Consider the following 26,632-nt stretch of genomic DNA (forward strand, 5'->3'; position numbering starts at 1 on the left):
AGAATGCGCTATCTCTCTATGACATTCTAGTCTTCTTTGATAAGGACGAATAAACCGCAGGTCTCGTCTCCTGCATCTATTAATTAGTTAATTTGGTTAGGCAGGGGACGTTAAAGAACCCACTCACGAGATTACTGTGATGTGGTCCGGCCTCAGTGTTTACAGGGAATTGTGGGGGACGGGCATCTTTCCTTTGATTGTTTGTAAACTGCTGATGCAGTCCCGCGAAAGTCCCCCGAAAAGTGTTGTGATGCGCATTTGATCATATCCACATGTTAATTAGCGCAATATAAATATGAAATTATTATTACTATTATTATTATTATTATTATTATTATTATTAGTTTCAATGTCGATTTATTAGATATCATCATCATTATTTGTTATTATTAGGGCCATTGTAATTTAGGGCGTTTTGTATCTATTTTAAATCTCTTTCGTGCGTGGTAAATCATTTTTTCATGAAATGAGGCTAGCTCACTCTGAAGCTTTAAGGATGTCCGTCTCGTTTCAATGTTGATCGAGTCAAGACTTAAGTTGGTTCGAGAGATAATTGTACTTGCTAACCAGCGCTGGCTGGTAAGCGCAATTATCTCTGGAACCAACCATGATACTCCTTCGGCGACTTTTAATTCTAAAAACTTTTCAACATGATCCATCTTTTAAAACTTAAGCTGGTTCGAGCTACGGTGGTTTAAGCCAGGCAAGTAACTCCCTTTGCTACTTTTAAACCATCGTTTAAAATAGAAAATTTTGGCGTTCTTGTAGCACGAGCTAAACGATTAGTTTTTTCTTGAACTTCACAAACATTCCAAATTCAAAAACACTCGCCTTACTTTCGAGAATTTCTCACCTTCTGCGTCTTTTTGAAAATCATGCTTTTTCGCGGTGTTGCTGTGCAAGCCCAACAGAAAACTCTTTTGCGGTACCATCGGCATTGAATTTCAGGACTTTTGCACCATTGAAGGTCGGGCCAAAAGCGTTTTTTAAGTGACTTCTTGGGTTTTTTTTTTTTAATCAATTTTCTCTGCGCTACCAACCATAAAACTTCTCTTATGACTTTATCGAGCTCAAACGTTTGTTGACTTTGTCCGAGTCTTGTAAAAATCCCGATATCCCAAAAACAACCGAACCTTGGCCTGGATACTGATCATGAGAGCTGTCACTTTACTTCGCGCTAAGCCGTGGAGAGTTTGACAAGTCAGGGTTAAAGTGTTTCTCGATGACGTCAAATACTATCCAGCTAATTTAATGTCCCGTATGAGATCTTTTCATTCGGGTGGTATGTTGCCATTCTTCATACCAATTTAAATGACTTTGGAAATAGAAAATTCAACTGACAAGACAGAAGAGTATTTTGTTGTTGTTACAGAACAACTACTGGACAAACAAATTGGTTTCTTTATATCATTAAACCTCTACGCAGTTCACGTCTCTGACGATAATGTAGTTTTTGGAAGCGTTGGGCGCAGTATGAATATAATAATAGCAATAATTTGAGAGTAATAAAATCAATGACCTTCATTAGGCTCAAAGTATGCACGCATATTTGTTATAGGACAATATATTTTCTTGTAAGCTCAAAGCATACTTCTCCAGGCAGAATTATGATAAAGTCCACAATCTAACACCCCCAAAAATATTTAATTATGTTCCAATTTATGGTTTGTGTTTCATCATCAAACTCCATTCTTCAATGTTAGGAAGAATAGTCGTTCCTTTTTGACTCGTAGAAATCTTAGGTTGATGTTGTTCATGAATATCTCTTGTGGCAAGTCTTTCAACTGGTTGTTGAATCACAATGCGTCATTTTAAAAGGGTTAAAATCTTAAACTGTTTTGTCTTTGGTATTGTGGCCAACGCGCTTACAACTTTAACACATTTTATGCCAACAACGAGAAAAAAGGTACTAGGCTCAGGTCCCGCAGCGTCTTATTTCGCAAACAAGGAGTGTCCTCTTTAGCGCGTGATACGAGTTGACGGACAGTTGACTACTTTTAGGCGTAATCAGTTTATTTTAATTATGAGAGGAGTAACAATTGAAAGATTTATGAATTAAAATCGGAGACGGCAAATACCATTCAGTTAAATCTTTATCATTTTAAAAAAGCTAGGGGTAGCATGATTAGACCTTAAGGTCTGCCGCCTTGTGGAAATCTGCGGGAAAACAGAAAATAACTTTATATCAAGGCAGCAGCAGCTCGATATGGAAGTACCCTTCTTGCTTGACTGTCATGGTTAAAAGGAGCGGATAAAGGTGTTTCATAACAATGAAAATAAATCTTTAGCTTCCAAAAAGTTATATATATATATACATTTAGCATCTCCGTTAAGCGCGGTGAACAGAAAGAAAAAAAAAAAGAAGTGACCATTACCCGTAAGAAAGGTCAAATGGTAGCCGCAAAAGCTATCTCCCCGTTAAGACCTTCTGAGGTAAACCTAGCAACAGTTATTCAGTTTTACTCATATTTCGTTTTAGTCTGTTAAAACAGTAAGCCATTGGTCAACCTATTTCTAATGTTCAGATGAAAGGATTTCAAGGTGGTAATGAGTTTTTCGTAATCATCTTATTGAAGATGATCGTTTTTTTTCTGACGCGAGATAACATTATTTTTTAAAGTGCATAACTGTATGTAGATAGGAATTCAAAATAGCATCCACTGCAAGAGGAGTGTTCGTGGAGGTCACCATTGCATCAGATACACTTCTACTTTGGTTTTACATTCTGCTTTTCGAAAATGATTAAGGATACAACTGTGACCTTCTAGAGCGAACCGCATCGCAGTGAGCTATACCTCTAGTACCCGAAGTTAATATTTGCATCACATGCACAAAGGATATATTTAGAGCTTCGAACAAAGTCCTCTTGTCCCTTTTAGCTACAGAGAATATTCGATAAAGGATTCAGTTTATGGGAAATATCAATTTTTTCTGATCTTTTCTGTCACCCATGAAATTCAGGTTATTAATGAGCGGTGGTAACTTACAGGCCCGTGAGCTTGGTATTGCCACTGAAAATGCCTTGTGGTGGGCTCTTTAGCTTGTTTTGGCTCAAGTATCTAGCATAAAAAAATCGTGGCATTTTATAGTTTTGAAAAAAAATTTAATGAGAAGATAAAACGGGATAGAAATTAGTTTTTGAGCAAGTCCTACTTCTTACAAAAGAATAGATATAACGAAGAATTGTATCGACATTGATAAATCTTTCTCCGAAGAGTGACGGAAGAGAGGAAACGTCTGCGAAACCCGGACACAAATCATGTTCTGTAACGTCAGTCTAATCTATACAAAATTATGTACTACATAGTTTCGCATAAATTAGTGATTAGTAATTTGATAACATTTTTTGCGAAGTGGCACGTGCTGGAGGGAAAGGTAATCCAGGTAATCAACAACACTGAAGTGAAGTGATTTTCCATTATTTTCGGGTGAATTTGCAATTCAGTCCCGCGTTCAAATCCATACTTTGCTTTAAGGATATAGAAAAAAAATATGAGTGATTTTGGTATAGAGTACGAAAAGAACAATGTTCGTATGGCTTCGCGCTTACGAAAAACGATTTCGAAGTTCACGCAGTCTCTGCTTACATTTATGGTTAGTGTCACGGTTGTTGAAAACGCTGGATCATTTGCCGCAGAATCTCTTTAAGAGCAAGTGTTAAGAAGGAAGGACTCGTGTTTCAGTCTAAAGGATGGCTGCAAGTAACAACTAGCTTTATTAGGTTTGCATTGCTGTTCGCAAAGAGACCGACAGTCGAAGGCAAATAATTCTCTTGACCCAGGTCTATTGAGATAGTACAACTGGTCTTCCATGAGAGCTTTAACGGGTGGTGCAAGAAATATGGTGAATCGTTTTTTCCAGAAAAGAGAGGCGATCGGTTACTGGCGCGGCCTGATATATTGAAGATTTTCCGTAGCTAGAAGGTGACAAAACGGAGACATCGTTACCTTCGAAAAAAATATATATGGCTTTCTGCTTTCTTCTTGAAAGTTCTCTTTCCCGAAAGTCGCTCAAACTTTTCTTAAAAACCTCGTCGTCGATCGCTATTGTCAGTAAAGTTGATCACGAAGGCTTTCTGTTTACAATATCATTCCTCAGTATGAAAGAAAACTACCAACTCTAGCCAATTAGAATTTACGAAAGTACTGAACGATCAGGTTAACCAATAACAAAATAATCATACACTTTCTTTCAAAAGAGTGACATCACGGAACACGATTTGTGTCAGGTTTTCGTAGGAGGGGGAGGGAGGGTACGGCTACACGTGGGCTCTTCTTTGACACCCACAACTACTTAATTTGATGCCTTCTTGAGGTTAGACTCCTGGTTAAAGATCAGTTTGGAAATGATAACTTTCAGAAATAAATAGTCTCAGCGTGTGTAACTCTTGAAAAAAAAATTGACTTGTTTAAACCTTAACCTCTAGTTTATTGAGCTGAAATATGTCTATAGGAAACTTGTACAGCTGATAGTGTACTCAACACCGCCTCAAGAAATGTTTCAACCGTGTTTAACACGTACGGGTTATAATGCTGATGAAGTATGCTTTTAAGAATCAATGGATTAAAGAAAAGCGTCTTAGAACAATCCCAATTGATTACTTCTCCTGGATTTGTCCAACGGAAAGTCCTTTAGTTGGTTGTCACTCAAGTCCTAACTCAGATTTTGTCACATATGTGTTCAATAGGCATATGTTGTAATGCGAAGCTGTTCACAATCGATGAGATATGGAAAGTAATCTCAGCTTACAGCCATTGCAGGTGAATTTTGTTCTTGAAAATGTCTGATGACAAGTCGTTCAACTGGTTGTTACTCAAGTCCCTAATAATAAATCATTACAACTGTTACAATGAAATATATGAAGTTCATATATTTTGAACTGCGGTATTAGATACGTATGATGCACGATCCTCGCAGTAGAAAGCGCTATTTAGGCAATAGCGAAAATCAGACCTGAAAAAAAAATCAGGCCTGTACGGGATTCGAACCACTGACCTCTGCGATACTAGTGCAGCGCTCTACCAATTGAGCTAACAAGCCAACTGAGAGCAGGCCGTTGAATTGATTCGTAATAAACCCGTGAAAGTGATAAATCAGGTCAGTGGTTCGAATCCCGTACAGGCCTGATTTTTTTCAGGTCTGATTTTCGCTATTGCCTAAATAGCGCTATCTACTGCGAGGATCGTGCATCATACATTACAACTGTGTTGAATAAGCACGGTTTTCAAAGCTAATGAAATATATGTTATTTATTTATTATTCAGCATATCATTTTTAGTCCGCTCTGTTACCACATCGTTGCGCCTAGTAAAGTATACAGAACATAAGATTTGTTTAAAATCAGCTTACAGCTGCCACAGCTGAATATTATTTCTTCAAACATCTGGTTGCAAGTAGTTCAGCTGGTTGTTACTCAAGTCTTTGTTACGAAATCATGGTTTTCAAAGCTGATTACTTTTACTGTTATTTGTTATTCAAGATATCATTGCCATTATCTGTTACAATATCATTGCACTTAACAGTATACACAATATAGATCTGTTTATTCTTAGCTCGCAGCCAACCAAGGTGAGTATTATTCCTGAAAATGTCTTGTGACAAGTCGTTTAGCTGATTGTCACTCAAGTCCATCTTAAGAGATTATTACAACTGTGTTTAATAAGTACAGTTTTCAAAACTAATGATAATATACTCTTTTTTGTTATCCATTGAACAATTCATTATCAGTCCCTATTACGATGCAGTTACAATTATGTGAAACAGATATATTTAAACTGATCTCAGGGCTGCAGCCAGGCTTCAGGACAAGACAGAGAAAGTTTCGAGCGCCGAAGGCGCGAGCCGCCAGAGGGGTCTGGGGGGCATGCCGCCCAGAAAACTTTGAAATATAGAGGTTTAGAAATGCTCTTTTAAGGATTTTCCTTGGCATTTTTCTTCAGAAAAGTCAATCTTTAAGAAAAAAATTAAAATAGGCCAAAATTAAGACGAGGCAATTACCTCGTCTCGCCTCATGCTAGCTACGGCCCTGGATCTAGAAATAGTTACAACTCAGTTAAATGAAGAATGACACTCACTTGCTCCATAATCTACACTTTACTCTACAACTAACAAGGCACCTAAACATTCCATATCTCTCATTTATACTCACAAGTTTGCTGTGGCGAGTGGAGTTTTCCATGGAAAGGACATCAATTCTTTCCCTTTACAGTTCACCCGCAGCAGATTGTTGTTCGTTCCCTTTAAAATATTGCACTCACAAGGGCCTGGGCACTCTGGATTTTAGACATAAAGGACCGTTCAACAAAGTTGATGGCTTAAGAAAGCGTGATTAACATAATCACAGAGTTTGCATTGCAATGGAAAAGAAATTAATTTAAAATCGAGGAAAACTTGCTCTTAGACAAAAGGGAGATAGTCTACAAAGAAAGACAAACACTACGAAAATGCTGGCCTAAAAATTAAACAACCAAAACAGTGGATGGTTCATGATGGAGAAGAACGAGAGAAGATATCGAAATCCCTTAAACGTGAAGTATTCGCTTCATAATAGGTATGGGTTAATCATATAGGTACGGATTAATCATATGGGAAAAACAGATAGGCGTATAAGTAAGGGAATTTTCTTTGTCTTTACTCGGTTTTCCTTTCCTCCTCGTTCGAGAAAACAACCTCTTAATTAATTAGACTTTAGGGTAGACAGACTTCAAAACAGCATTCTCCTCAAAGTATATGGCAATACAGAGACGTTCTTAAGAGGCAAAAGAACATCGAATAACTATGATAACCAGGTCTCAGGCTCAGCTCGTGAGATGTGGATGCGATAAAATCAGTGCCTTTAAATTAATCATCTGATCCCAACTGAAGGGAGGCAGGCCAGTTGGCGATATAATGCCATAATAAACTAAGGGGCAACCAAGAGCAGATTTAATCAAAGAAAGTATGATCCTATCTAATAACTAATTAACATAATGTCATTTACAAGTTCCTGATTTATCGTAGTCTGGAGGACCAGGGTAGCTTGAGGCCGAGAGCGACTACATCACTAGAAACGACCCGGGGAGGAGAGATAATTAGAAATTTAACACGATGCTAAGAAATTAAACAAGATGTTAAGCAATTAATTAAACAATACAGGCTAAGGTAATACAATCAATGGTTTATATCATACTGATGTAAGAAAAATGCTTACTTTCACTGGTGAGGCTGATTTCTCTCCTTGATATCTTTTCATTTCTTCGTATCTCGCAGCTGTAATTCGCATTACTTTCTGCAGCTACAAGAAACTGATATCTTACACTGGTACTATTTTGTACGACGACACCATTTTTCTTCCATACAACGTATGGAGCCGGTGCACCTTCCACCGGGCACCACAAGGTGGAAGTTCTGTTCAAAAATACAGCCTGTGTCTTGAGTACTTCTTTCATGGTTGGTGTGACTGCATAAGGTAATTGATAAAAGAAAATATCTTAGGGAAAGTAACTGTTAGATTAATCTGTACCGTACAGAATGAGCAAATTGTAGGCATGATACGTAAATTCAAAACATCATGCGTACAATTTTGAAAATCTCATTGCAATTTGAGAACAATTCATTATTTTTTTTTAATTTTTTTTTTAATTTTTTTGACGGCAGTCACGAAGAACTTTTCTCGTTCTCTTCCTCTGTCTATTACTCCATGTCTATCTATGGCTGTTAGTCTGTATATTTTGATTTAACAAATAGAAAACCCCTGACTGTGCTATGCTCCACGCAAGAAGAGGCTAGAGCACTAAAGCGGTGTAGGGAGAAACACGAGACATAATAAGCTAAGGGTTAAAATTTTGGCAATTTTATTATGCTAATGCTTAATTTTTTACGGTTAGCTTCTCTTTTTATGACTTACGGTTAAAATATGTCAATTTTTATACCTAACGGCTGATTTTTTTTGCCGATTTACGGCTAACAGTTAACCTCATCGAGACCCACAAAAACTGGAACTTGGGAAAAGCAGTTAAACGTGATTTTGTCCAAGTGGGGCGGGAACCGATCTTCAAAAGTTAAATTCCCGGGGGGAGGCCGTCTCGATGCTTTTCCATTTAATTAATCGGCACATTATTTTTTTATTCTAGCGCAATAGTTTCAGTATCCCTCCGTCTAACGATGTCATCTTTAGTCACCGAAAAAACTGTGCCACAGTGTCTTCATTCACTCACAACTGAGTCTACTAATTTTCCATCAAAAATAGTTATCATATGGGTTTTCAAGGAGTTGGGGGGAGGTCCTCCTACAGTTGTACAATGGATTTCAAAGTTTTTCAAACACGGTCGGCAGTCGATCGAATTGAGGCGTTAGTCGGAAACAACCTATTACGGCTTCTCCTTTTAGTTGACAGCAATGAGAACGCGGAGGTGTGGACTTCTCATTTTCGATTTAACTTCGAAACTTGACTTTTCACTCATGTGCTAATAGCCTGCTGACTACTCTGTCGTCACAAAATTTGATTTTATACTTAAGAGACAGATATTAGAATAGAATCAGACACTATGCTTACTACAAATACAGTATCAGTCTGATGGAGAATTCGGCGAGCAGTCCAATGTTGCCTCGCCGATCTAGCGCGTAGCGGGGGTGATTTCTCGCCGACCGCAAATGATATATCGCCCAGTGTAAACGAGATATCGTTAGGCGGCAGCATCTCGTTGAATGTAAACGAAGTATCAGGGAGGCGAAAACGATATATCACTGAACTGGAGAGATATATCTCGCCCCATGTAAGGTAATCCAAGAGAGTCTTGGATTCCGGATTCCACACTGTGGATTCCAGATTCCCTGTCTGTGGATTCCGGATTCCCTGTCTGTGGATTCCGGATTCCCTGTCTGTGGATTCCGGATTCCACACTTGTGGATTTCGGATTCCATAAGTGGCTGGATTCCAGATTTCCAAATTCTATTTTCCCTTTGTACTTGGTTTTCACAAAAACAGCTTTTTCTTTTTTTTTTTTTACCGGAAGTGTACATTGTCTTATATAAAATGTAAATATCAAATATAAATATTTTCCTAACCCGACAGGATTGTGAATATATGAGCGGTTTCTGAAGTCAATTGAGTCAACATCGTTGTGGAAATACTAACATGGAAGGGCTATTCTAATTTTAATAATAACAACAGCGTCAACAAGAAAAAAGAGGTAAAGTACACATTGCCAAAATCAGTGCTTTTCATGTTCAAACATAATTCGTCTCCGAATTGTTTAATTGCCTCACAGAAATGTTACACTTCAGTTACAGCTTAGCAACATATAGCGTGAAGATAGTCCAATTACTATAATACCAGCTACGCACGCAACAGAAAACATTTATCTTGGAATAAACCGTGTCGTTCTCCGTCCTGATAAACTAACTCCCGGCAGTCTTATCGGGAGGGATACTTCTCCCTCATCCTGCAGTTTCATTCTCATTGTCATCAACATCGCCATAGTCTCCACTAGCAATTCTACTGCCTGTTATCCTCCTCTGTTGTTAAAATGATGTCTGATCTATCTGAAGAAAAGTCGAGTACTTGGGTTAGAATGCACTCGGGGGAATTCCCACTACAGACATCACCGGAGGTGTATGTTAGTAAATCACTTGTCTGGTTTAGGCACTTTAGGAATAATCTTTGCTGCACAACATTTCTACCATTCACTTCTATTTGTACATCCTCCAGAAGACCTGCTAGCCAGAAAGGTGAGATCTCTCTTCACGGCTGTGTCTTACTGCCAATTTAAAAAAGTCGATCCACCAGCTTGCATTACTTTTCTTCAGGAAAGACCACCAAGCCTCTATCCTCTGATTGCTAACTGACTTTCCGTACATAAAACTTTTATCACCTGAAAATGCATCTTCGCACCCTGACCTCAAAAACCGTTGTATTCCCGCGACATATACATTTTCTGTTCCTGCATCTGCACGCACTATCCTCGGGACTCCACCAATTTGACGAATATAGTCTGTAAAATAATTAGCATTTATTTTTGGGTTGTTGTTTGTACGACCAACTTCTAACCAAAGAATACGTCGGCTGTAACCATCGATAGCCCCATGTATGCAAAACCCAAATGGTTTGAGCTTGTCGTAACCATCCATATGCCAAATGTAGTTAGGTCCTTTACCGCGGTATTCTCTCCTTCGTAATTGCTTTGATGATCGTGAGTGTACGCAAGCAGGATCCAATTCTTTAATTATAACTCGTACGGTCTCCTGGACAACAAAACCATAGTCAATTCGTAATCGCTGGTGCATTTGGCGATAACCAATACTATTCCCACTTCCTTCGAGTTCAGTTTCAATCGCATTTAAAATTTCCTTGATGTCACTATGGTGTTTTCTTCTACGAAGACCCTGACGTCTAAGCACTCGTTTCAGCTGGCGCAAGCTTATTTCAATTCCATGAAAACACAAAAGAAAAGCGAGAATCTCTGAGTAAGCCAGATCGAGAGAAAAGTAGTGATTGATGATATCGTTCCTCTGGAAAGTATTAGGCAAGCCATTGCCAACGTAAGGCGGTAATACAGCGCTAGATAAATGTATTATTCTAAAAAGTAAAAGTCCTTTTAAAGAATGCCCTAACAACGCCATCTTACCTTACTGTGTTGATTGCGTGACTAATATCACGCACACGTGGAGTGCGAAATATCGCGCGATAAAATTGAATTTATCGCGCGATAATTTCCATTTATTGCGGAATAATTTCCATTCATCGCGTGATAATTTGCATTTATCGCGCGATAAATGATAAATTACTACGCAATAATAAATATTATCGCGAGATAACAAGAATTGTTGCGCGATAATAATAAAAATTATCGCGCGATAATTAACAATTATTCCACGAGCGCGCGTTGGATATGAGATGATAGATAGCCAACGATGCGCGTAGCGCCGAGTTGGCTATAATCATCTCATATCCAACAAGCGCGAGTAGAATAATTGTTTTATTAAAAACTCCCCCAAGAAATTATTAATTTGTAAGAAAAGACCGGATTTTTTAGCTCCCTTTTGATTTCAAGCTGACGCGTACGCTTGCCATATTTGTAGATTATGATATATTGGCTCATATACCATAATGGCTAAGCCAATAAAAAGTCTTGAATTGCATTATCCAATGATCCAGTTTTTAATAATAAATATTATCGCGCGATAATAAAAATTATCGCGCGATAATTTCCATTTATCGCACGATACATTATAATTTATCGCGCGATAATCTCCATTTATCGCGCGATAATCTATGATTGATCGCGCGTTAAAAAAAAAAAGTCATGTCCCCTATGGGCCACTGTACCTATGGGCCACCGTACGAGATGTCTCATTTCGACCTATTGAATCTGGACTGAATGAAAAAGAGACCACGTCGACACCGCGGGCAACATGTGATTCTTTGAGTGATACTAATGACATTTTCCTGAAAGAAGCCAGTAACTGCAACCACCGCGACTATTGACACTACTATTTGCTCCTACGAAGGGCTAACGCTCGAAACGTCAGCTTTTGTAATCGTTGCGGTGACCAATTTACCATTTGAAATGACTTTGTTGATATATCCAAATTATATTGACTCTACGTCCAAGAGTAAGGATACTTTATGTTATTACTCTTTGAATTTACCTAAAATCCAAAAATTAGTTCCAATTGCGCCCAAGCAGGAAAAGAATCTAAACCTCCGACTACAAAAGCGCAACGGGAAAAAAAGTCGAAAAGCCCGGTCGAAAGGGTGTCTGATAAAGACCGATAAGAGGCCCTGGAACCATCACAACAGACTGGATTACAGCAACCTGGATTGTGGATTACAATGATGGTTGGATTCCGGATTCCATTCGCTGGATTCTGGATTCCAAAGCCATGGATTCCGGATTCCACAGACCATAATTACCTGGATTCCGAATCCCGGATTACCTTACGTGGGGCGATATATCGCTGAGCTCAAACGATATATCACTCAGGGAAACGATGATTCACGAGGAGCTGAACGATTTCTCACCGATGTTAAAATAATACCATACGATAAAACGCCTATGTATCGTTTGAAACACTCTTCCAAGAAACATATTCTATACTATCTAATCAGCAAGTTAATCAAAAGTGTTATTTTCTTGGCCGAAAACAATAAAACGTGTTTTTGCGACTGAAATAGTTTCTGTCTTGCGTGACAAACGCTTGAGTATGTTATATCTGGAGTAGTATCAGACTGCTTCCCGTCTTCGAAGTCTTCGAAGTCTTCGACGTCTTCGACAAAGATTATTCTACCTATTGGTATAAATGATTGAGTTGTCGTCTTTCAAGTCCACAACTAAAATCTATTTAACCCTAAAACTTTCTTAAAATTTAAGTGAGTTCGGTTACATGCAAAGAAAAAAAGACACCCCTGCTGGCCTTAGTGTAATTGTGAACAGTTACGCCATGGGAAATGGACGAGAATTAGAAACGAAAGCACGGAATGTAGCTTTCGCCTTTAATCCATGTGTTGCGTTACAAGATAACGTACAAAGAAATGCGTAGCGTTACAAGATAACGTACAAAAGAAAGAGAAATCGCAATAACGATCGCAATACAATCACGATCACAATTCACGTTAAAGAAGTGTTTTGCAGACCAAAACAACTACGCTAAGATAAAACTTTTCCCAAGAAATTTCAAAGCATGTGCAATCCCACCAGAGATTATCACGTGACACGAACGTAACGTAAAACCGGAAATATAATCAAAACGGAAATGAAACGGTAGTCAAACGGATAAAAACCAATATGCCGTCGTTAGCTATGTGAGCTTAGCCTACTGTTTTAATTGCCTAATCACGCACCGCGCTAACCGCTAAAATGTGCTTAGACATGATTCTGGATTTAACCACGGGGTACCCAATGAGAGTATGTCGTAACGTAAATAACGATGTTACGATTTTCACAAGGTTCAGGCTGGCTTTTCCGTACGGAAATGAAAAGCAGTAAACTGATTTTACACCTCCTGAAACAAAATAATTTCCACTTATTATGACCCGAGCATGCATTGATTCCAAGTGATGCCGCATAGGGAAAACGATTTTTGAAAGTCTGCTGGAATATATTGGTGAAATATTGAAATATTGGTGATTTTAGAAAGCGTTCCATGAGCTCCAAATTAAATGAAATGGTCCCGTTTAAGACTTGAGTAACACTTCAATCCTTCCTATACAAAAGTATCAAACTGGTACGAGCTTGCTTTCTTTAATTTACGTTTATTATGAACAAAGCTAATTTTCCTATATTCGAGGCACTGATTTCCGCCATTTTACGGCTACCGACGCCCTTTTCAGTTTTCGTGAATAATCTAGAAAGAAGCAAGTCTAAATTTGTAACCTCACTTTAAGGTATCTCTGCGAAAAATATCAAGGTTTTTAATTTTCGACTGCGTGCAACACTTTTCGATTTTCACTCGGTCAACTCAAAAATTCGCTCTTAAGCTGTCAAAATGTCAAACCATCAAAGTTCACAATATTCAATGGTTCACAACCTGAAATAGTTGGGCAAGTCTATGGGTGAACGGCAGCCGAATTCACAGGAACATGAAGATTGCTCGGGGTGACAGCGCCATAAAACTCAGCTACTGAGACTGATGTGGCCTTCCACTCATACATGTAGCAGCAAAAACGATATTAGAGCAGGCTCTTAGTGCAGTTCACTCGCAGGCCGGGCGACGTAATTTCTGAGGCTTGCTACACTGCGATCATCAGAGACTGCCGTGATGACCTAGATGCGATCAACCCCAGCATGATCGCAGTTGCTCTGACACCGACATGATTTGCATGAATTTTAACATCTTTGCCAGTCTGTTTATGTTTTGCATCACTCCAGTTTTGTTCTGTTTTGTTTTTCTAACACGAAACTATGTATGTAATATGGGTGTTAGCTGTGTTTCATTTTTATTACCGTACATCAGCCGCTTACGATCGAACTGAGTTTGAAAACCTTTAAAACTCAGACTGTCCATTTCGTTTTCTCTTTAAGGGTTTTCGTCTCTGCTCACTTCATAGGAATGCAAATTACGGCGCTTGGCATGTTTACAACATTTTTTTGGCTTTTCTGTCGCTACTTGCCGGTTCGCTTATTCCGAGATTTCACTTTCATTAATGGAATAAAAACAAGATATAGTAAAAATTGGCAGATGGCGAGACAGCTTTTGCTCTGCTCTGTGTTTTAATCACAGAAAGAGCACGCTTTTTCAACCAACGAGAGCGTGTGTTCCATCTGAACTTAATCATAATTATAAAGCTACTGGATAAGCTAATAAATACTGCAACATGCTGCTGGGCCCTCGTTGCATTTCCTAAATATAATTTGATCTATATCGTGACGTTCCAGTTGAATTTAAAGCTTTTAACCGTGTGCCTTATACAGAAAATTGCAAAAGAACATCATACCTTTTTGATTGAAGGATCTTTCCCTGTAGTATGCTCTAAAAGAATACACCCAAGAAGGAAAAAATCTTAACCACATGTATCGTCCACTGGATCGCACTACAATGGTTTTGTGATCTCCACAGAGCACACCAAGAACACTGGCCGACTGACTAATGCCATCACGGATCTCAAGATAATAACCCTGAATACAAGGTTCTAAACCCACTAGCCAGCTGTGTATGGTGAAGTTTAGTTCCACGTATTTTCCTTTTGGAACTGAAATACCCTGTGAATCCCGAAACCAGGGAACTCTTTTCCATCCTTGGGCTTGTTGAGGATACTTCAACAAAACTGTAGCAAATGCGACAAGTAAATTTCTCAGTTTACAACAACAACAAAAAAGTGATAGACACAATAAATAAATGTTAAATGATATCAACCCACAAAAAGAGAAAGTCTAAAGGGGAGGTCCACGTGTCAAGTTCCGCCATGTTAGTCCCAAGGTCTTCTCTCAGTGTACAAGCACTCTAAAACCACTAGTTAGATCCCACTATATTGAAAAGATCTTATGTTACAATACTCTGCACAGTCCACTCCGTACGTACGCAAACGAGCACGAAAAGAACCTCCCCCATATGCCCTGATGATTACAAACATTAACAGCAATCATTACTGTACTATTCCCAAACATACTACAAGGGTAACCGTACAAATTAAATATTTAAAACAGGACAAAATTAAATAAAATTCTCAAGTTGGTCGCTCCTTGGAGCATTTACCCAAAAGCCGAAAAGAATTCCTCTTTCAGTGTTCGAGTTCAACAATCTGATTAAGATTCAGCAAGCTTCTGCAGAACCGGGTTTCCCCTTCCAACTATGAAACTTCGGAATGATTTTCGTTTAAAAGTAGGTTAATTTCCTTAAGTGAAGTGTTTTAGAGGATAAAGGAAAGTGGTTTATTGATGAACATAACATAACAATTGAATGTCATACCCTCGATTCCCCACTCCGTCCCACTCTTCTCTCTTCCTTTCCTCTTTTCTGTCTTTCGCTCGCCCTTTTCCTGACCTCTCAAAACATCTTGCCCTTCCTCCCCTCCCACGCTACTCATGGGCTCCTTTCCGTCCCATTAGACAACAGATTCTAATGCTCATTACTTTAGCTAAAACTGTAGACAACAGTCCTATATAGCTGTGGTTCTTACAGAAAAAGAGGATGAAACTCCACTTAGCCACTGAAGTTACCATCATCACGTGTTTCAGTTTGCTTTCTGTAGAAGTAAAGTTAGTGTGTTTAGTTTTGTCTCGCTTTGCTTTCAGGATTCAAATTCAAATTAAATTTGAAAACAATCAGGTTTTTTCAAGCTCTCTCATATATTTATAGCGGAGATGATTTCATCAAAAACAAACTGCCTCTCACTTTCCGTCTGTTGTTTAGCGGCCTCTAGACAAGAAATATAGTGTTGCATTTAGAATTTTTGGAACACTCAACAAATGTCGTATAGCTTTTTTTTTTTGCTCTCATACGATAAGTCCCTCATCCTGCAATTATAATTTTCAACGTTCACAAACTGACTGCTTCTTGTCTCCGACTGATAGTTGTCATTTAATTAACTTTCAAATTCTTGGTTCAAGGAGTTAGCCGTCAATGTTTCCTCTATTTTCTGCAGTTACGGTATACGTTTTAAATGCAAAACACTTATTCAGAGAAATCGCTCTTCTGCACTTAATAGACCAAAGATCTTACCGCTAAATTTCCATGCCTTTTGAAATTTAAACGATTTGAATGTGGTTCTTAATTCTCGCCAGTGGTCCAAAAAACCTTGTAGCAATGTTCTTGGAGAAAAATGAAATTTTAATCAGTTTTACAGAGGTGCTATATTTCAGTTATTTCATACCTTTTTTTGAAACCATGTAGGTAAATGCACAGCAGAGTAAATTTCTCTGTGATTTTATTGAACAGACACTAAACGGATCGAATATTAACGGACTATACGTTCCACAGATAACTAGCAAAGAATAAATACTCCGTTAGAGTACTAAACAAACACGTATTCATTAACAGGATCGACATTTGTGGCAGCAATGGAGTTTTTTTTCACAATACACAATAAATTACTCGTATTTCGTTGCCAGTGGGATGAAATAATCAACTACCTAGCGTAGAAGGGAAAGGTATAAAGCTATTATATTTAGTGCCTGAGATTGAATATTGATTGTCCCTCTCCACTTAAAGAGTCTTATCGCATTTGTCCACCTAAGCAGCGGAGAATTAATGGAGAGAAAAGTAAAGGTTTTTACAGCTTTTGTTAATCGTTTTTCGCGTTCTGTTTTGCTCTTTTTTTTTTTAATCAATTCAAAGTGAAGACAAGAATTTCCATCTCGTAACTCGTTAAACTCAGACGTCCAACCAAAATAGAAAAGAAACTTCACTTTGCCTTTGAAAGAAGCGCTAATTATCACATGGAAAAAAACAATGGATTAAATGCACAATTGATGGAATGATGCAGAAAGATGAAGACGTTTGAACCCAAATTTGATCCCCAATGACCGTGTTGAAAAATAAATTTTATTCAGTAACCGACGTTTTCATTAGTTAACACCAGAACTCGATTTACAAATATAGATGATCCCGTCACTGAAGCACAAATTTTGTTCTTTTCATTTTTTTAAACGCATCTCAAATGTAAATGATATTTTCGTTTGGTTGAAAATAATTTTGTATATAGATGAATACCCCCTCAATAAAACAAAAGAGGGAAATAGCAGCGGACTGAGTTTGAATCATCATAACCATTATCATTATTATTTACTGCTCCTATTTTTTATCTGTAGCGAACCACGTCTTTTAATTTAGAGTATATTAAAAACTTCCCCATTGGGTGCAAAGTGTAGCCTAGTATGTTGTTCTATCGAAATTCAACACTGAAAAAATTGGTAATGTCCCAACTCTTGGCTCACTAGAAGAATCTTTAAAAGAAAGGGAAAAAATTCCTACTATCAAACCGTTACATCTCGCGTCTTAATTAATTGTTCGCCGCCTTTTTTGACTCAATGTTTAAATGTAAAAGATCAATTGCAATACAAAGAGGACAGTCTCCGCATGTAGAGTTTCTCCTGAGTCCGACGATCTTACCACAACTATCATGTGTATCTAAGCATTTGAACATTTTAACGAGTTTCTCGTCAGTAATTTACGCAACATTGGGGTAATGTTCGTGCAGAAAAATTAAATTCTGATCAGTTTTACAGAAGTACCATGTTGCGCTCATTTCATTATCCTTTGTTTAGTGAAACCACGTCGCAACTAATGCATTATAGAGAAAATAAAACGAATCGTACAACAAACAATACCTTTCAGAAATAAATAGTGTAGAATAAATACTCGGTTAGAATATAAAACAGACACAACATCATCAACAGGATCGACAGCTGCAGCAGCAAGGAAGTTATTTTGCAATACACAGAAAAATTCAACATTTTTACCGCAAGGGGGATAAAATAATGAACTCCAAAGGAAAGAAGGGAAAGCAGCAAAGCTACTACATTAATTAAGTACCTGAAAATTGATTGTCCCTTTTCACTTTTACACTTTGCCTGATCGAATTTATCCCGGTGAGCAGCAGAAAATTAATCCGCAGAAAAGTTAAGGTTTTTACAGCTGTTGTTGAATTGCAGTTTTTAATACCAAATTCAAAGTTAAGACAAGAATATCCGTCACGTAATTTGTTTGAGATACACGTCCAACAAAAATGGAAGAGAGAATTTACTTTAGTTTTGAAGGAAGCGCTGATGACCACATAGAAAAATAACTAGAATGTCTGGACAATCGATAAAATGTTGCTTTAAAAATTAAGATTTTTTAACCCAAATTTGATCCTTAAAGACCATATTAAAAGATGACTATTATTCAGCAACCGACATTTTCATTTGGCTGGCACCAGTACCCAATTTATAAACGCAGATGATTCCATCATTAACGTACAAGTTTTCCACATGAGATATTTCTGTATCATTTAGTTGTTTTATTTTTTAAAACAGATCTCAAATTAAAATAAAAATAAATAATATCTTCCTATGGTTGAAAAGAGTTTTCTACATCAGTTACTTCTTCAATGATACAGTTAATTTGAAACAACAGCGGATTGAGTTTGAATAATTATATCATTACCATTATCATTATCATTTACGTTACTACTCCTTTGTTATTCTCTGCAGCGTACCACGTATTTTAAAATGCTTTTAAAAACTGCCACATTAGGTGCAAAGTGTAACCTATGTTGATCTATAGGAGTTAAACGCTGAAAAAGTTGTTGTCTTAATTAACTCGTGGCTAGCTAGAACCATCTTAAAAAAAAAAAAAAGTAAAAAATCCCCTCAGTCAAACATTTACGTTTCGCGCTTTAAATTATCGGTAGCCGAGGTGACATGCCTGTCACGCAGCGACGATAAGCTTCACCAGCCAACCAATAAGGGATAAAAACAATCAAACGCACAAATGAACAAAAACATTAAGGTCCTTTTCATACGAAGGGATGCTGTTTGTATTTTTATAATGCGGTCAAGAACCTGAACAGAAAGCAAAACAAAAAGTATTTCAGGAAATTAAAAAGGTATTTATTTACATTTGAATTAATCGATGGAACTTTCACTTATTTAATACCTGAACTCAATTATCTCTATCAATGTGTTCGTTGTAAAACGGTGAGCGAAGTTTTCTCGACAAATTCACTTTCGGTAGGCCTTTTGGAAAAACTGTACCCTCTGTCTTGGAGTGTCGCCCTCGGGCAAAAACCTCGACCTCTCCTTGGGAATAAGCCTAACGATTCGATACTTTGTACAAAACCATCATCATTCGAGTTCCCATCAATTAAACCGGAGCAATCTACGCCACTTCAATGAAAGCCTTCTCTCAATCCAGCTTGTTTTTCGTGGGTTCCACGGCCTCCCCTGAGCACCAAACACCTACGGGGAAAGGCCAAAATATTTATTGCCTCACTACCTCCCCTCTCCTTTTGACCGCCGCTCGCTCGTCCCCTTTGTAAATATTTATTTGTCTGCCCAGGCTTCCGTTGCTATAAAAACATCAAAGATGGCAGCTATGACTTTCACCTGGATAACACTGAGCAATCGTCCGCCAAAATTACGCCTGTTTTGCTAGCTAAATAAAATAAAACAATGAGAGCATATTCCGTTGCTCTTTCTTCACGCTTTCCGACTCCTGATTTCTGGATCTAGATTCTGTTTCCTGCTATGTACCGCTGACTTCATTACAATGGGCCGCAATTTTTCCGTTGTCTTGTGCAGTCATTACAAGTGTAACAATTAAAGGAACCTAGCACACTAAAACTGCTTTTTTTTTTTCTCCTGGAATGTCACCATAGAGTCTGCAGTAGCTCAGTGGTTAGAGCATCCGACTAGATCACGGAGGGTCGTGGGTTCAAGTCCCATCTGGGGCTCGAATTTTTTCTATTACACTAAAAACTGTTTCATCTTTACATGCTCACTTTGGAGGTTGGTTGGCCACATCTTGGTATGCCTTAATGTGACAGCGTGATGATGTTGGTGAGTTTTCACAGGTGCTTACTAATACTTGACTGTGTAGCCGCGCGATGCGGTTCCAGTTGAGGCCCACAAATTGACCCTTGCTCACCATAGAGTCTCCAGTAGCTCAGGGGTTAGAGCATCCGAATAGATCACGGAGGGTCGTGGGTTCAAGTCCCATCTGGCGCTCGGATTTTTTCTATTACACTAAAAATTGTTTCATCTCTACATGCTCACTTTGGAGGTTGGTTGGCCGCATCTTGATATGCCTTAATGTGACAGCGTGATGCTGTTAGTGAGTTTTCACAGGTGCTTACCAATACTTGGCTGTGTAGCCGCGCGATGCGGTTCCAGTCGAGGCCCACAAATTGACCATTGCTCACCATAGAGTCTCCAGTAGCTCAGTGGTTAGAGCATCCGACTAGATCACGGAGGGTCGTGGGTTCAAGTCCCATCTGGGACTCGGATTTTTTCTATTACACTAAAAAATGTCTTATTGGCACAGTAAATGGGGGGATCTTGACGTAAGTGAAGAATGTTGGGTTTTATCGAAATTTTGTTGACAAGTCAGTCAACGTTATGCAGACAGAGCTGAATAACGTATACGCATGCGCCATGTTTTGCTGCGGAAACACGGATTTTGAGTCGTTCGCATGGTTGATTTCTTATTCTGTTGCTCCGAGGCGTCGTTTTCCTTGCCGCTTTTCTTTTACAGAACAACTTCCAGAAATTTGGTACACCCCTTAACAATTTTAAAAAATTAATTTTCTCCTTTCAACCTTTGCAAATAGGAGAGTGCCTTCGACGAAAACAGAGTTGCTCGGTTTTAAAGGCCAGCCCTTATTATTTTCCGCTAATTTGGCTAAATTTTAGAACTAAGATACTTGGGCCCGCGTTGTTGACCGCATACTCGCGACGTAGCATTTCGTTATTCAGCTCTGTCCGTTATGCACAGTCATGGTACACTGAATAGCATTTCAGCGGTCATTTGATGTACGTAACTTTTTTAAGTGTGTCCTACCTTGTTCATCAGCTGGAAGATTTTGGTAGGAAGAAACTGACGACAAGTTGAATAGACCTGAACTAAGTGTGTTATTTAATCCCCAGTTCAGCGTGACCTAGCTCCCCTGGGAACTCGGAGCGAATATTTTTTGTTTTTGTTTTTGTTTTTAAAGCGGCACCAGCTTGGTTAAAAGTGGTGTTCAAATTCTACCCTTCGATATATATATATTATAGCACCTTACCCTTCACAGTTTCACTATAACTTATTTTACAATGTGCATATTATGATGTCCATTCTAATTGCCGAAAGCTTCTTTCAAACTCCTTGAAAGACTTAATCAGGAGGCTGTCTTAAGAAGTCAAGGGATCCCAAATATTTTGTTCGGTGTTTTTAGCTCAAGAAATGTCATAATTTGGGCATACCGTACAATCACTGATGTTAAATTGCTTGATTTTCCGTGCGTGAACAATTTGGGAAAATTTGTCCTCTGCTATAGTTTTTAGAATCCCCTTGCATAATTTAAACAAACATAGGATATTAATATTAGGTTTGCATTTCCAGGCATGTAGCCTTTTTGGAATATTTGTTAGACCAACGCCTTATGTAATCATTTCAAAAGCAGCCTGTTTATGTTATTTTATTTAAATTTTTTTCTTTTTTGGATAAAGACAGGCCACTGTTCACCGCATTAAAATTGCCCACTTAAATGATTGACTACCAATCTGACCTGCTCCATTGGCTTGTGAAGTTCAGTTACAGTACTCATAATTTTATTAGTTTAGCATTTTGATGGAGTGTCCAGATAACAAAATCAAAATAATGATAACAGAAAATCAGAATATTCAGTTCAATGATATAAAACAGACCATTTTTCAGTTGGGTACTTAGCTGCCAAGCCTTTGATTTGTGATAGAGACCAGTATCTAGTTGGCATGATAACAAAGTAATTTTCATTTAAAAAGCAACAATGTCTGTATCATAACATGGTCACCCTTAGCCTCATGACTATTATAAGTTAAACATAACCACAGTAAAGTGCGCGCTCTGATTGGTCAACTAGATATGCACCATTTGCCCATGGGGGTACACTGGTAACGTGAGCAAATGCAAAGACTGGTTTTCCGCACACACTTGTTAATTTTTGGGCTACACGAGATTTGCTAACTGAAAGGGGAAATGTATCAATTTTATACTATAAATCAAACAAATGTAAACACCACTGTGTACATGTTGGAGGTCTGCCTAGCGCTCAAGAACCCAGAGTCTCTCTCAGCTATCACCTCTCGTGACTCTTATGCTTCTTTTGTGTGTAGCAATCTCCTGTATGCATCAATAACGAGAGTGTATGCTGTGGTGTTTACCATTTATTAAAGGGCAACCAACTGTTAGCTAGGGGTCAATGAGAGCTCAAAGTTAAAAAAGTCAGTTTCCTTGAGGGCATGGAAATGGGAGTGGCTGAGTTGTAAATGCTTCTGTTATATTTTTTTTTTTCAATTCTGGCTGGTGGAGAACATGGAACAAGTCTCTAAGCGAAATCAAAGTGATAGTGGATTGAAACTCAACACTCGAAAACTGCTCCATTTTTATGTATCACTTTTTAAAATAATTTATGGAAGGAGGTGTGTTTCCTTACCACTGAAAATCATGGAGTGGTTACCAAGAATAAAGATGTTGGTCACCCAAAAAAATAGACAGTACTTGAGAACTGAACCACACTGCTAATAGCCTAGAGTGAGTTAAGTGTGGCTGGAATTTTGAAACTTGGAATTAGGAAGGCTTGAGTAGTGAATTGTGAGCATTACTGGTAATAATGAATTGTTTGTTCTCTGTTTTTGTAGGCTTGGAGAAATGAAGGATTACCTCTGACAACAACTAGCAATGATGCAGCAAAAATGTTTGATGCTACCCTAACGCAGGGTGGCTTCGGTTAAAAATTTAATATACAGATATCAGGGCTAAAGTAAAATATCATAGCAATCAAATTGTTAATTTTAGCCCATACAGATATCTTGTTATTTATTGTGCACAATTCTAGTATGCCAAGTTATGAATTTGTTTACATGATCAACTTGAAAAACTCTTAGTTATGCATGATTATCAATGTGAGAGTAATCTCGCTTCACCCTGCTTGCTACCAATAGTTGATAGCTACAAAATGAATGACAAGGAAAGTCATTATGAAGATATGAGCAATAATGTCTTCATCTTGTCCTTCAGCACTCTTGAAATATATACAAATAAATCAAATGAAGCCTTACACTGCTGTTGAAAGGAAAATGTTTCATAAATCCGAGCTTTCACCGATCAATGGCCGTTGATCAGCGAAAGCTCGGATTTATGAAACATTTTACTTTTTGAAGCAGTTTAAGGCTTCATTCGATTTATTTGTATATATTTTAAGATATGAGCAACTCTATTACTGTTAAGAAAAATTAAGTTTAAATTGGGTAAAAGTCTGAAAATTAAATCCCCTCCATGTATAAGCCCCTCCGTGTAGCAGTCCCCAAATCTGAAATGCAAAAAATACCTCCTATAATAAACCCCACCAAATGTAAGCCCCTCCAGATATAAGCCCCTCCAAATATAAGCCCCTCCAAATATAAGCCCCTCCAAATATAAGCCCCCCCCCCAAGTATAAGCCCCTCCAAATATAAGCCCCCAGGACTTGTATTTGGAAATTATCCTTGATAATATAAACCAAAAGCAAACTGCACATAATCACCATTATCAGGAAGCCTTTTTTAGTCATAAAAGAATGATTTCGAGCCCTAAAGCATTGTTTATTGTCTTTTATGCAGTTCGCTCTTCACTCACGCCTTGAATTCATTTGGTCCATAGACAAAGTATTTGCAAGAAAGTTCAATCTTGCCACCCTGAGCTGAAACTCCCTCTGGTGCTCCTCACTTTTCATAGTTATTATGAACTTCGAACCTCAAGAGCTACGTTACCGTTTTTACTGTATATCCATTCTAACAAAGTTTATTGCCTTTGACTGTTTGAACTTGGCATTTTCGATGTGATTAATTTGTTATAAATTCCTAGCCAAAACCCTAATATTACCAGTTGCACATTCAAAAATTTTGACACAAATTTCCCTCCAATTATAAGCCCAGCCAACTTTGAAATGCAAATTGTCCTTCCATAATAAACCCCTCTGTATATAAGCCACTTCCTAAAAGAAACTCCTTAACAGCTGTCCTTTGAAAAATATAAGCTCAAGGGTTTATTTTCGGAATTTTACAGTACTGTAGTTCCCATAACCACTGATGAATAGCAGTGATGAGTTTGTAAATAATATATGGTGCTCGTTTGGTGGTGGCTTAAAATTACGAGATAGATTGGTTTTATCAACTGAGTTGATCACAAAAGGTAACTAATGATTGGGGTCTTACCATAACTTCCTTGTAGCTTTTTCCTGAGAGATTTGTCTTGATAATTAAGTTTAGTGACAACTAGTGTCCTTGTAGGAAAAATAGTATCTGGTTTATTTGTTTGCTTGTTTGTTTGTTTGTTTGTTTATTTTAGTACACGGAATGGTATGATGATAGAAGTGTAAATAGAATTGACGACTCTGTATCGAAGATGTCTGCATCAGATCCGAAATTTGGTGAGAAGTTTTCTTTTCAGCATTTTATTGGCATTGACTGAAGAAAATTCTGGGCAGAATAGTCTATTGTCTATTGAAGGTAGATACACTTGTCGAGGACATCGAATGTAAAAAGAAATGTGAATTATTATCATAATCATTTAAAAAAACTATATTGAGTGGAGTTGTTGAAAACTAATACCTCATAGGCAAAATAATCTTCCTTGGATCTCCCCCTTGCCATTCTAGGAATTAAGTCTTTGCACTTCTTTTAGTTCCTATCAGTAAATTTGACTGTTTGACCAAGGTCACTATGTTTTTACAAAAATTTAAAGAGCTTAGATTGTTTATTGCCATATTAGTGACTGGGTGAATCAAAAGTGACTTGTGGTGACTTCTAGAGAACAGCAGACCTTGGTTATAAAGGAAGATCTTCCTTATTTTGTCTATGTATATGAGGGTGCTTATAACTCTGAAGATCCTAATCGGCTAGCAATATGCTCGGTGGATGTCATATGTGAACCCAGAAATGGCGTAAGATATTAGAGAGAGTCTCTGTGGTTCAATGGTAAAGAGGTATTTGAGAATCTGGCTTATCCAGACCTTCATTCTCAAAGAGTATTATGGTATTATTTTCGTGGAGTGTTCCATTTGATTGAAATCACCTGTCCTTGTTTCAGTAATGGGTCATGTGATCTCGTGTGGCTTAGACCTGATCTCATCTGGAAAAGGAATCCACACAGATCAAGAGCTGAAGAGCAGCATGCTGTCCCTTGAAGGGTTAACAGCCAGGAGTAACATCACAAACAGAGAGAGACGGCATGTCAAGGCAGTCAAAGAATGGGCACAAGGGTGAGTGTTACCAAGATGTCATATCAATCACTGAAGACAAAGTTTTGACCTTTGTTAAGTATTTGTCTGTTCCTATAAGACGTGTCTATCTAAATGGGAGATTAATCACATTTTTAATGACTGTGAGATGAAAATTTTTTCGCGAAATTTTGTTTTCAAAAGGAGATGAAAATAATATGCATGAAATGCGGATTAAGTGTACATTTTTGTGCCCTTAAACTCGCTTATCATTAGTTGGAATAATTTGGTAGGAGCACACTGACGGCTAGTTGAATAGACCTAAACTAAATGCATTATTACCCATTCAGCGCGATCTCCACCAGAAATTTGGAGCAAATATTAATTGTTTTTGTTTTTGTCTAAAAGCGGTACTTGCTTGGCTAAAAGTGGAGTTCAAATTCTAAAACCTCAGAAACCTGTACGTCAACAAGCACGCGGCATTTGACTTTGAAATCTCCTCTCCTGTCACAATCTCTTGATTGTAAACTGTGATAAGAGACAATCAAATCAAAGAAAAATAAATGTTTATTGCCGTCATTAAACCATATTTGCCTATTTTTAGCAAATTTCCAAAATAAGCGACAGAAGGGAGAAACGTAGGATTCTCCCATCAATATTTCTCTCTAAACGTGAATTTTCCAATTTCTACCAAGAGTCTGGAATAGTGCTTACATTTCTTACCTCCCTTTATTAATTATCTTGTTTAACGAGCTATAAAATGATAGTTTACTTGCCTTAATAACTGCTTACCGCTAGAATTGCGTGACAGGTGTAGTTGAGAGAAGCTTTCATAGTCGCAGATTTCAAAAGGCATCCCAGACAAAAATATAGCAGTCTCCAAAAGTTTTTTTTTCTTTTTTATTTATGATTTTCAGAGATGAAATAATGGACTAGAAAGGGGCACTCGAATTAGTGTTGTAGCTTTCTGGCAAGGGGAGATATTTGACCTCAAACTCACCAAATATTTGAGTGAATTGAAAAGTTTAAAAACACAAGTACTAATTTATTTACCCTCTGTTTATTCACAAGCTGTCAGTCAAATCGATTGAAACTTGTATAGTATGTTTATTAAGGATGTACGAATATGTATGCGAACCGTCACAGTAATTTGTTAAATACAGTTGCAGTAAGAGCCTCTTATATTTTTACTCATTTTGAGGCCACTTCTTAGTGAAAACCTAGAAAAACTGGGGGGTGGTCTACCTCCCCCCCGATATAACCAAAGCAGAAACCAGTTTGTCATTTTGAGCTACGGGG

At 37.9% G+C, this 26,632-nt stretch overlaps 2 protein-coding genes and 2 non-coding genes across 4 annotated transcripts in view; 1 reads left to right on the forward strand and 3 right to left on the reverse strand.

The window, feature by feature from the left end:
• LOC111339894 (uncharacterized) overlaps positions 1-26,632 on the reverse strand; it is a 449,109-nt gene that overhangs the window by 31,466 nt on the left and 391,011 nt on the right. The gene's annotated exons all lie outside the window — the stretch shown is intronic.
• On the reverse strand, positions 2,984-15,641 carry LOC148737544 (uncharacterized). Its single transcript, XM_088749823.1, has 6 exons — positions 15,596-15,641; positions 14,414-14,743; positions 7,190-7,438; positions 6,149-6,272; positions 4,750-4,821; positions 2,984-3,059 (listed from the first exon to the last, which is right to left on the reverse strand). Exons 1-6 carry the CDS (start codon positions 15,639-15,641, stop codon positions 2,984-2,986), a joined length of 897 nt encoding a protein of 298 aa, XP_088605949.1.
• Positions 9,697-10,599, reverse strand: LOC148737545 (uncharacterized). Its single transcript, XM_088747821.1, has one exon. It carries the CDS (start codon positions 10,597-10,599, stop codon positions 9,697-9,699), a length of 903 nt encoding a protein of 300 aa, XP_088603947.1.
• On the forward strand, positions 20,324-20,397 carry Trnas-aga (transfer RNA serine (anticodon AGA)). The gene has a single exon. It is a non-coding gene; the product is annotated as a tRNA-Ser (tRNA).

This window comes from Stylophora pistillata, chromosome 2, assembly GCF_964205215.1.
Source record: "Stylophora pistillata chromosome 2, jaStyPist1.2, whole genome shotgun sequence".
NCBI lineage: Eukaryota > Metazoa > Cnidaria > Anthozoa > Scleractinia > Pocilloporidae > Stylophora > Stylophora pistillata.